Source organism: Drosophila mauritiana, chromosome 2R (assembly GCF_004382145.1).
Source record: "Drosophila mauritiana strain mau12 chromosome 2R, ASM438214v1, whole genome shotgun sequence".
NCBI lineage: Eukaryota > Metazoa > Arthropoda > Insecta > Diptera > Drosophilidae > Drosophila > Drosophila mauritiana.
Genome location: NC_046668.1, coordinates 8834814 through 8847213, shown reverse-complemented (window position 1 = coordinate 8847213; position 12400 = coordinate 8834814). Strand labels below are relative to the sequence as shown.

Sequence of the window (12400 nt, the reverse complement as noted above, 5' to 3'; positions counted from 1 at the left end):
ATTTGCAAGCAGTACAGCTAGTGCTGTAGCATGCAGCAAGGTGAGTGCCGTAGCAGGCAGAAAATAGACTGGATTTGGAATTGATTTTCTCAATGAACCTTAAGTTAATAATGGTCTAATGTAATCAATATTTTCGTACGTAAATAAGTATTGATAGATTGATTAGAATCAAATAAGTTGGCTTTTCAAGTAAAGTCAGCTTTTAACGTATTCGTTTTGAACTATTTAGGCCGCTCAAACTTCTAAAATTAAAGTAATCGACGGAAATGGAGTGGATTTTAATCTTTATTATAGGCTGCATTGTGGGATATCTTATATCGCAGAATACATAGGAACCAACCGCCTTACAAAATTCTTCCAGCTAAATTATTAAGCTGTATACAATAGAATCAAGTACGCTTGGGTTTTTCTATTATAAAAATGTGTTTCAAATTAAAGTAATCAGTTTCCCATCGACAGTCAGAACGAAGTGTACGTTTTGTATGCTCTTAAATAAGACAAATTTTCCGTTAATATCTCGGGAATTCAAGTTTCATTAAAATATGCAGCGGTTTATAACATTCGTCGTTGGTGGAATCGTTGGTTTCCTCATCGCCAAGAATACCCGCGTAAGTCCCTGTAAATTCCATTCGTTCTCTTGTGATATTTAAATTCCCTTCTTTAGTAAACACAATCATGGCCTATGTAATTTGCTTTGGGATGGGCATGGTTTTTGGCATGTTCGTATGCCGCCGTTGTGAACCCTGAATAAGAGGAATCCACGAATAAATTAAGACCTTTATCGGAAACCAGATGCCCCGAGAACTATATTTAAAATGAATTTGGAATAAAGAAATCTGCCACAATCTTACTGTATTGTTGTTTACTAAACCTAATTGCTGCTTCTTTTCTCTGTTCCAGGTAATTAACCCTTACACAAAGAACATTTTATATTGATTCGTAAGTAAACATTCAGAAATCAACTATACGGGTTAACTTGTCTGTATTTTTAGTAACACGGAAAATTATTTAAATGTGTTCCCAATATAACAAATTTGCGGATAAAATCCTTTTCACAGTTTTCAGTACATAGTCGCTGGGGATTTAAGCCAAGTTGAACGCATTTATGACTTTGTGAAAATTTTTCCCACCTTTCCTTTTAATGGCTGAAAAAACAAAGGCAGCGGCAATAAATACATACGTCAGGATCTGAGTTGGGTAAAAGTTTGCCAACTTAAAGGAAAGGAGAAAACTTTCCACTTCCTCAATCTTTTGGGGCCACGAAGGTGGGAGTTAGAGCAAACTTTAAGGGCAACCAATTTGCCATTTTGTGTGGGGGTGGGGTCTCGCTATCCCTTTGACCACCTCCACCTGGCCATTCATTATGATTGATTATTGCGCAAATCCAGGGTTATACATATGTATATGTGTTCTCCGTCGTCAGCCGCACAAAACGTTTAACAAATGAGAAGACAGACGACCTCCTGACACACAAATGAACTCGTTCGCCATTTCAATCAGTCTTTGGGCCCCCAGATCGAGCCGCAGCATCCGCATAAATAAATATTTTATGAACTCGGCACCAGCACTCCAGATCCATTTCCAGTACGGTTAGGCTCGAGTGCGTCGCTCTGCATAACTTAGGCCGGGATGTTTGTGGCAAGACTTATCTGGGTAGCAAACAAAGGTTGAACTCAGCCCGGTCCCCTTTTCCCACGATTTCCCCCCGGTTTTTCATCTGCGGTTAGGTAATTGGTTAAGGTGGCGCTCACAAGATTGACTCGCCTACCAAATGAAACGCTTGCCTTCCAGAATGATTGATGCCCCTGCCAGGATGTGGGTGCCCTGCCCCTACCACTCACAGGTTAAATTGCTTAACCGTGCGGCTCGGGACTTGGATTTATAAGCCAGCCCAACAGGTAACCTGGTCATGGGAATCTCACCTGGCCTTCGAATTGAGGGAAAGGCACCCTTCGTCACTTTCACTGATTGGTTCGCTCCTATATTTGTTACCCCTTCCCAATACATTTTCTTAGCATTCCTAATGCTAATTTGTCAATAAAAAGTTTTAATTGAATTTTTGCTTCACATGTCGGCACTAATTTATGCAGTTTTCCTGGCTAACAGAGCGATTTAGAATTTCGATTGAGCAGTCCAAAGCTAAGCTACTGTTAATGGAAAGCTTTGGCCTTAAACGCTTTCCCCGGTCTCTTCAAGCTTTTCCCTGCTCTCATCTTGTACGAAAATGTCTCTCTCATTTGGGAAAACGTAAACAATAACGGTTGCCGGCATCCCAGCTGTTTGGCGCCCGCGCAACCCACCACTGTGGTGAGTTCCCGCATTTCCGTTTCGCTTTCCGAGCCTGCGCCACTTCCTTTCGCCGAGCAAGGTCCTCGGCAGGACTTCAGTCCTTATCACAGCGCCGAGGCGAGCGTAACTAAAACAGCCGTTCTAACGCTTCAACCGCGAGATATTTTCAAAACTAAACGCTCGAAAACGCTTTTCCCTTCGAATTTCAAACCAAATATTGTGCAAAATAGAATTTAATTTTATTTGGTTTTTGTTTTCGATATAAGTGATAAATAGGCAGTGAAACAGAGGAAATTTTCGAATTATTAAAGTATACAGCTTGTCGGCATTAATTAAATATTCAAAATACTCGTCGAACTATAAAAGTAGTGTGATTTAATACAAAATCTTTAAATATATAAATTAGTGGAGAGAAAATTTTATTATTAATTACTAAAAGATACCAAAAAGAAAAGGCAATACAACTTTGCTATAAAAATCTGTATCCATGATGATGGTTTAAAAGAAGCAAAAGATTAAATTCTTTTGTAATCCACAAAATAAATATTTTGAACAATTTAATTATTAAACAAAAAAGTAAAAATTTACAACCTTAAAGTGAAGAATATAATCTAATTTAACAAAGCAGAAATGCTTGTTTAAAAATCCCTTAAGCAAATTACTCAGTTTTAAGCCAGCCACTTCTGCAATTAGCCAAGTTAATGCTCCAGCTAATCAGGTCCTGGCTGATGGGGATTATGGACTAGTCCTGCTCCTGGCAGAATGCTATTTGGATGTCACTGAAAATTTGCGGCAATTCAGCCAGAAGTCTTCCCAACAAGTTGACTTGGCAGGAGAAAGTTTTCACCAAACTTTCCGCAAGTCGAAAACATTTATGATGACTTGACACGCGCCACATGTTGTGCGCTAAACTAAGTCAAATGGGGAAGATTAATTGGATTCGATATTAGTAATCGAAACGGGGGGCGTGGCGGCCACATCAGTCAATGGGCCGAGAAGCCTAAGATGACTTTAATTAGCTGCCTCCGTAGTGTTGACAAGTCTCCGTCTGGCTGGTTTGCCGTGTAATTAAGTTATTCGCAGGGATTTCTGCCGTTCTAAGTATTTTACCATTTTATTATTATTAAATGGCTGCTGCGACAACAGGCTGTTAATGGCAGTCCATAAAATGCCGTTTCTGTCGCTCTCTGTGTGTGTGTGTGTATGTGTGTGTATCTATGAGTGGGTGAATTGGTGAGCCTAAGCGACGTCATGATTGTTTTAATGGCTACTTGAACGGAAATTAACTGACAGCTGCAGATAAACGAAATACCCACTCAACGGGAACCGCACAATCTTAAAGCCCCATCGAATCCAGAAACGATTGCAGTCGGGCATGAAAAATGCGTAGCGACTTATGTTTCGCACTTTTCCAAATATTTGCACATTCAAATGTCAAATAAGCTAATTTGGCCCATAATTCCCATTTCGTACGCTCGCCCTGTGAATTTCCATGTATGATAAACAGAAATGGCAACCAATTTGTTCACAAACAGCAAGAACAACAAAAAACGCAAATGCAAATTGCTTTTCGGCACGAAGAATATGAAAATTATGAAATATGTGCGACATTTCTATTTGCATACATTTGGCCAAGAAATTGGCTGAAGGTTGGGAGGAATGGCAAAAGAAAACACAAAGGGAAAGGGGAATGGTGAGCTGCTGGTAAACAGAAGTCAATTTGGGCGAAAGGTGAAAGTCGTTTTCCATTATAAAGGGACACTAATTGAAAATGTATTTCAAGATCTTTAAGAAACGATTTAATTAACTACGTACAGCCCACTTGCATTCAACAGAAGTATACGGTTTTCTCAAGTACATAAGACATCTCTGTTAACAGGAATAATCTTCACTTTATTATAACGATCAGGTCTTTAGATATTGATATCTTTGATGGCTTGACTTATTCAAATACTTTCGAAAAAGTAATTTCTAGTTTGATAAATTGCTAATATAGTTCCCTATATTGCTTCACTGCCGTGTTCCTTTACCTATGACTTCACTTTGTAGTAGCTCATCAGGACTCACTTAGGCCGCAGGACTTCACCTTTGGCCCCCGTTTCATTTAATGCGCTTTTCTTTTATTCCTTTGGCCGGGCCACCAACACACTCACACTAACAACCACACACACGCACCGACCGACCACAAAAGAGGGATCAAGTGAAATGTTTAAACGGGGAGTGGAAAAACAACATGCTAAACGCTTTGTAATACGCTTTTGTTCGGCGCAAGAGCCATTAAGCTGGCCAAGTGATAAATTCGTTCTGCCTACTCAAGTTTTTTGCGCCGCTGCTGCTGCACTGGGAGAAAATAACCCTTTACTCTGGGAATCAATTTCTTAACTTTACAAGGTTATGAACTTAGAAGAATTGAAAAACAAAATATTTCTTTTTATTTTTATCAGCTAAATGTTATTGTTTCCTTATAAAAACATATTAAGGATTACCTTCAGCTGAAGAGTTTGACTTTGGGATGTAAACTTGTTGTATGTTTATTTCGAATATGATTCAAATGTATTATTTAAATAAGTTCACATTTTGCAATGATAGTTTTTTCCGATATTTTCTCTCTGTGTAGTGCTGCTGGCCTTCGCTGGCCGAGAAAGGGTCGCGTGCGGTTTTTGCCAAGTTTAGAGCATTGATTTATGAACGGCATGCCGGTGCAGACATTAGCCTTTCTTTGTGGCAAGCAATGTCCTGCGGCCGTTGGACTGCTTTGTTGTTCGCTTGTTGCACGTAATGACGTCATTAGGAGCAAATTGCCACCCATTTTGCGGCAATCGATTGCTTCCGCACGATTAAATATGCTAAGCCGAAAGGGGAAAGAAGCAACAGTTTGTCTGCCCGTCTTCATAGCTCCACTTCCTTCCTCGTCCTTTCCTATTCCTTCCACTTTGTTGTCCTTTCTGTTCCGACATGTCGTGCCCCGCTGGTTGACGCCTACTTTTTAAACTGTTGCGCATTTTTGTTGGCCGACAGCCAAGGCGTGCCGCTGTCTACTGCTCCAAGTCCTGCCTCCCCCGCCTCCTTTTCGTATCCTTCGCCCTGTCTCCATCACTTTCCCCCGCTTTCACTTGCCCCGCGCTTTGTTGGCGCGTGCCAACTTTCACTCGAATCGGGAAAGCACACGCAATGGGAAAAAACGGCAAAAGGAGCAACTAAAGTTGTGTTCAACAAGTTGTGGGAAATAGAGCAAAACCATGGCAGTTTATTGAACAAATAACAAAAAAGATAGAGATTAGAGCAATGCTACTTTTCAGCGAACTCGAGTAAAAATTAAATGTTTCTTCTATCTTAAAACTTCAAACCCTTTCTTGTAATTTCCAAAACAGGCAACATTCATATGCGAATATATCCCTTTCTAACAAGAGCCTGTTTATAAGTAAGTCGAGAATGGCTCGATCGCGTGGGAAACGGCAATATGTTTAAGATGGCTCCAATGATTTGAAAGGCTAATTTGGCGAAATGCGAGTGCAAGTTGGGTCTGCTCCAGTGAGCAGCTGCTGGGAACACATCAAAGCCATTTCCACTTCCAGGCCGATGGAATGTGCAGCATTAGGAGCGAGCGGGATACATTTGATCCCATCATATTTCTGGGGTTTTGTGCGCAATCAAGATACAGGACCATTAAAAGGCGACCTTCACTCAATTTAAGCGATTCAGACATCAAGTTTATTATGCTGCACATAAAGCCAGGACATAAACTGCCAGCAGAATGGGCATAAAAAGCAATGAGCGGGGAAAGTAGAAGGGGCTGGGATGCCCCAAAAGTCCACCGAAAGAGTTCATGAACTGTGACGTCTTTGGACTTCCGTAGGAGCAGCGGGCAAAGGTCACCGGTTTACCAATTTCTATTCGCTTGGCTCACCAAAATGAATAAAGATATTTTCGGTATGCAAATGCCAGCAGCGCCAGCGAAACAAAGCCAAACTGTCTGGACAATGAAACAAAAGCGCTGCTCAGCGAAATTATTTAAATTTTGTGCAGCCAAATTGATTTGTTTGTGAGCTGCCAGTTCAACGCTCCTGGTCCTCGAAGGACTGGCATCCAATTCGTGTGCCGAGTGTTAATGCAAATGTTTGCATACATTTAGGCAACACACACGCCTTTGACTGCTCCAACGGAACTTTATGGTTTCCCTCTGTCTGCCGTCAAGGATATTGGGATACAGCAGACTGCTCCAATCCGGGCAATCGATAAACCTAATGAGCTGTGAGACAGGCGGGCAGACGGAGTGCCGTCGTCGCGGGGCTTGTTTTAAAATTAACCCTCATGCGGCAACCAAAAATAAACTCGAGCTGGAACACTCGCAGTACTTCCTTGATGGGGAAAACAACAGGCACAGCCCGGAAAGTGGATCATAAATGAATAAATTATTCCCTCCTGTTCGATTCGATTTTACCTAATTTTAATTTAGGAGCCATTTAATTTGGATAGGGTTTGCCAGAGGTTGTATACCCACCGCAGGCGTCTTGGTACGCTTACAAGCCCGAAATTTGGTAACTGAATAATATTTTCGGGCTGCCCTAAATTATATAGTTGAGGTGATATTTCTGTGCATTGTTTCGCACCCTTTAAGCCCAGAAATTGGGTTACTTGTCCCCCTGGGACCCACATCGCTCGGGCCTTGAACTGAAGCCCATAAAAAGGTGTTTGCCGCGGGACAGGCCAATTACCGTAATTGCGGGGACCACGAAAAAGCGCCACATCACATCACACAAGCATTACCAGCGGATACTTAACGCGAACAGGGCGTATGCTTGATCTGCGACAGACAGACGGCACGCACAAGATTTCCCGAGAAAGCACTTCGATTAATCACTTCGAATGCCTAAATAATTCACGCTGAGCCATTGCCATGCAAATTGCATTTGGAGACAGGAATAATAAAAGAATAAATGCATTCGAGAGCAGAAGAAGTGAATCGATAAGCGCCATCAGTGGTAAGACGGAAAGTGCAGACAGTAAAAGTTCAAAGTTCGCAGCAAAAACATCCAAGAAAGGAACGAGTATATCCTTTAGATTTTTAGCTGAGATTTCGCTGAGATTTTTTAATTGAAGTCCGCGCACAGCAAAAGCTATAAAGCGAGGTGGCAGATGGGTTAGGATCAGACCTGGGGTTATTTAAATTACAAATAGCAATGGGCCGTGATGCAAACGCTTTAAGGAAGAGAAATTTATCAAGCAGAATGGAAACCGCAAATTGTCCTTTGGATTCAGGACAGACGGCACTTGGTCCTGTCATTTGTCAATGTGTCACTTAGCAGACTTTTCAAGTCACGTCTGATGATTTGGCTTTGTGTCTGTCAGCGAAAGTTAAAGGCGACAAATTTTATTGACTCCTTTGGGCCACATCGATGGAGTCCTCAAATCACTCACACCGAACGTGTTGTTCAACATCCGTAACGAGACTTAAGCGAATTTCCCCTCCCGCAGTGAACATGAATTCGCAATTAAAAAGCAATCAAAATGAATAAAAGCATTGAATACCGCAGAACACCTTAAATAATGTATGAATTTTCAATTGAATTCCGGACTTAACAAAGGGGGAGTTCCAGTCAATTCATGCATTTTAATTAATTGCGTAAACTGAAAAAGGGGAAGTGGAAAATAATGTAGGCAGAAAGTAGTAAGACCATGTCAAATAATAAAAAGTGTAAAAGCCGGGCTTAATGACAAAATGAGGGCACAATGCTTGCCATATCATGCTCATCCGTTTCCGCCAGTGCCATTGCTTTTCAAGGCTACGGCCGTTAGGGCAATAAATTTATTAAATGGCCAAAGAACACACAATGGGCGGACGCAACAACACCCAGATGGCGGGCAACAAAAAATCATGTTAAACAAGCTATAAATAAGTGTGTGCCAGCGTGTGTGTACATGCGTTCTGTCCTCAATTGCGTGTTCAAACAGTAAAATTAATTGCCCGACCAGGGCAATCAATTTTGATTAAAGTTGAAGTTGGCCAGAAGTGCTGGAATTAAATAAGTGTGATATTCCTAAAGGGTCCAAACTAGAATAGACCACCCATACATATCAGTACAACCATCCAGAGCTCGAAAATGCAATGCAATTTCACAAAGTGATCGAATCGTGAAATTACCTAAAGTGCTTCGAGCCGCGGACATTCGAGCCAATGGATCATCTATTATGCAACATGGCGGGCAACAGTCGCAATTCGTCCTACAATTGTCTCTCCTCGTGGGACTCCTATGATCGAATACCCAGGTAAGCCGACATCGCGTATACGCCGCGTGGTCCTCGAAATCTAGTATACGCCGCGTTTCTCCTAACTCAATTCGAAATTCGATTTGGGCCATTAACAGGCCAAAGCAGTGACAAGGCGTCGATTCATAATCAAATAAGCTCTCAACTAAAAGTTAACACTGGCAGAAATATTTTAAATTACATATTACATATTAAATATATTAAATTATCTTTAATTAGTGCATAAATGTAGCCAGCGTGTAGCGTTACCAATCCAAATAATAAACACAATAGTGCATTTGAAAAAATACGGCATTAATATCTTCCAGATTAAATATCTTAAAATTTTAATTACCACTTTACCTCCAGTGAGCAAGCATTACTATAGTTAAGCATGGAATTATTTTGCAATTTGAGAAGCAAAATTTCTGCAAAAGAATTTCCCTATAAATATTTAAGCAAACAAAAGACAACATTGCATTTTAAATGACAAATTAGTGCCGGAAGCTTGCAAAATGCATTCTCATCTTGAGGAATTTCCGGAATTCCGCCCCCAGTAAGCTGTCATCAGCAAACACATAAACAAGTGTATATCCCTGGCTAAGAGCTCTTAGCTTTTACGAGAAGCAATCAATGCAGCGTTCTCTAATGGACTTCAGCAGAGATATAGAAGTGGCTCATCAGGCCAGCAATAAACATGCCGGAGCCGAGGACAAACAAAAACAGCAGAGCCGCGTTTGATCCCTCAAAGGATGCAATTTGTATCTACCTGAAACCACGCATGGGCTTGAATGGTGTCCTTTGTCCGCCAATCCTTTGTGTTGGCCAGGCCCAAAAATGCTGTTGTGCTAGGCTTTCTCGCAGGTCTCCTTTGTGGTCTTTGATTTGCTTGGCTTTGCCCTTTTCGCCATCGCCTTCCTTCCTTCGTTCTGACGCAATTTCTTCAAGGAGTTGTAATCAAATCTCGGCACGAACACAGAAACCCGAGCCCACCACGCACACGAAATTAAATCACATTTTCTTTAAAAAGCACCAAATCAAAAATCAATAAAGGTAAAACAATCTAAGCACATCAAGCCGCGGGCTGCCCATTCGCCCATTTTAGCCAGCTTTAAACTCAATATCTCCGGATAATCAAATGATGGCACAACAAAAACACATTAACGTGCAATTTGTCCCCAGCTCAACTTAGCCCAGGTAGTGCTCCCCACTCCGGTCCATGAAAACCTGGATGAGCTACGTAAAGGAATCATTTTAAGCCACAGTTGGGGTATACTTTAAAAGTTCTAAACTTTGCGGGCTCTGCCACAAACTTCACATAGGAAAAATGTGGGATCCTGCGGGTATAAAACCAATTATTCTATGCTAAAAATGTCACCCAAAAGATATGCAAACAAATAAATGGTATTATTAAAACTTGCCAAATTGTTAGTCAAAAAGCATATCTGTTGAAATCCTAGACAGCGAAATTCGCAAAAAAATGGAAGTTGCGTTTTTAGTTTTGCAGAATATATGTAAAGCAAATAAAAATTGCATTAATCCGTACTGATACTTATTACTTTTCAAACATTAAATATATGCAAAAGTAAAGTAATTAAGTCATAAGGTCATTTGGCTGGATTTACTGGATAGTTTGTTTCAAAAACATTAAGATATATGAAAATAAAATGTAAGAGGATTTCGAATAGTTGGTAAAGTATTTCCAACCGTGCACTTAATTTGAGTGGCCCATAAATAAGCAATGAGTTCAGTAAAGCTCTAAACAACTGCGTTAATTTAGTTTACGACATCGATTTAAATAATCCGCGATTTTCCCACACGACACGTTTGTCGTGTTTCAATTTCCGTGGCCAAGCCGCAGGTTTTACCTTTAAAGCTAAATTTCCACCAGCACTCTGAATTTTCGCAATTATTTTTGTTCATGGAAATATTGGCAATCAAACTTTATGCAAATAGATTTTAGTTTTGATTACGATTCAGCTTGGATAAATGAAATGCGAAGTTCATTGGAATTATGCACAGCTCCATGGGCGCCACTGAAGACTTAAAGCGTGTGAAAATGGCTAGCAAGTGACAAGTGATTGGTGACCCCTTCTTGGCCAAAACGTATGGCCAGCTGCCCAACGATGGTGCCGCGTTCAATGGCCGGAAAAGCAGCTAGGGAGGAATGAACCCGCCGCCACAAACCGCACAAAAGTGCGAAATATCCTTCGGGGGCAGGTCAGAGTTGATTGTATGCAGTGGCACGTTGGCGCTTCTGGCCGGGTCATAACTGATTGGTCAATTGCTAGTGTGTGTATGTTTGCATGTGCTTGGATGGCCTCGGATGGTGGTTTGGGCCAAGCTCGTTAATTTCGCCACGCACTCGCAGTCATCGTCCTAGGTCCTCGAAATGGCCCCCAAGGTGCCGTTTCGGCGCCAACTCTGCTGCCGGGAGCCACTTGACTTGAACTATTCTTACAGTTTCCTAACCGGCTCCGGTGCATTAACCCCCATGAACCATGAATATTCACCGAAATCTTCCCAAATGAGCTGCGACAGAGAGCTGCCAAAACAAAGGCCAAGAAGGTGGCAACCAGTTAATTGAATCTCTCCTAGGTTTCCTTTGTGCCCCGGTTCAAGCTACTCTTTTAATTACTTGAACCGAAAGTGGATTTCAAATGTACGGCCAATGTCTCCGTGCAGCCAAGTGCACAAAGATCCGGCAAAAGTGTTTGCTCAACTCTTAGGATGCGGCTAGCTTGAGTATTCAGACTATGGGACGCCAAATGCAAAACTGGGGCAGCGCATAAAAAAATACATGGCGCCACCCGAAATTGTGGGAAGAGCTTAAGTTCCACATTTTGTTGCTCATACGCCATGTGCGCCGGAGTGGTTAGACTCGTTTGTTCACTTAAGCCAGCAGTGCTGCAGCTGCAGTCAAGGGTTATCAAACATAAAGCTATAAAGAAGTTCAAACGCAAACTGAAGGAGTCGCAAGAGGCGTGCCCTGTAGCCAAAGGACGGATGTTATATACTCGAATAAGTGTGCAAAGAAAAGGGAATCTCCTTTGATCTAATTCAGTAAAACATCCATTCCTACGCCCCAGGCACAACTAGTCACTGATGGAAACCCATTCACGGCGCATTTTCCCGTTCGAAAACGCCGTGCAGACGCCATTCGTCCTTGAGCGATGGTGAGACAAAGGGCGGACATGGCAGTCACGTGTGTGCACGGCAGCCATGTGCTCAGTACCAGCTTTTCCTTGTTCTTGTTCCACCCCATCCCTTCGGTGCTTTCAAGATACTTAACTGCACGCACTAACTATCCATGCACAGTGGAAAAGTTTATTTATTTAAGTCACTAAGTCACTAAAAACTTCATTAACTTAGCCATTTGGTGTTGTTAATCGCTATTTTTAAAGGCCAGTACTTATAACTATTCTATTATTAAGCTGGATCGAATTTGATTGCCTAATGTGAGTTCAAGAATCATATCTGAACTTATTTTCATGAATTCTCTTTTATATCTACACATTTTTCCAAGTGTAAAGTAATAAGGTATCGGGAAGTGTGCAGCCAGCTGCGTCGCCTAATGTGATAAGTAAGCGCATCAATTGTCAAGTGCAGCGAGTGGCGCCACAGAGATGGGGGAATTCGATTGGCGGGGATAAGGGCGTGATGGCGAACAAGGGTCCTTGCAAAGGCTTTGTTCGACAATTCAATTTAGAAGCTCAATCATCAGTGCGCTGCGTTCTGCTCGTTTCTTTGCAGAGTTCGTGTGGAGTACTATGTGAACGAAAACACATTCAAAGAAAGACTGCAACTCTATTTCATTAAGAATCAGCGTTCAAGTAAGTAATCACCGGCCAAGTATTGCCTATGA

The 12400-nt window shown here is 41.6% G+C and overlaps 1 protein-coding gene and 1 long non-coding RNA gene across 16 annotated transcripts in view; both read left to right on the top strand.

Moving 5' to 3' along the window:
- LOC117136100 (potassium channel subfamily T member 2) overlaps positions 1-12400 on the top strand; it is a 95333-nt gene that overhangs the window by 65025 nt on the left and 17908 nt on the right. For 12 of the 14 annotated variants that reach the window (XM_033296793.1, XM_033296796.1, XM_033296794.1 and 9 more), the window contains one exon: positions 12289-12368. In XM_033296793.1, coding sequence (XP_033152684.1) covers positions 12289-12368 — 80 coding nt within the window. Of the gene's footprint in view, positions 1-8360; positions 8557-12288; positions 12369-12400 lie in introns of those variants that run through there. The other 2 variants (XM_033296798.1, XM_033296789.1) reach the window with 2 other exon arrangements.
- LOC117136111 lies at positions 228-847 on the top strand. 2 transcript variants are annotated; one of them, XR_004459073.1, is made up of 3 exons: positions 228-393; positions 446-608; positions 665-847. It is a non-coding gene; the product is annotated as an uncharacterized LOC117136111 (long non-coding RNA). The 2 variants fall into 2 exon arrangements; XR_004459072.1 differs by having other exon boundaries at positions 231-393; positions 460-608.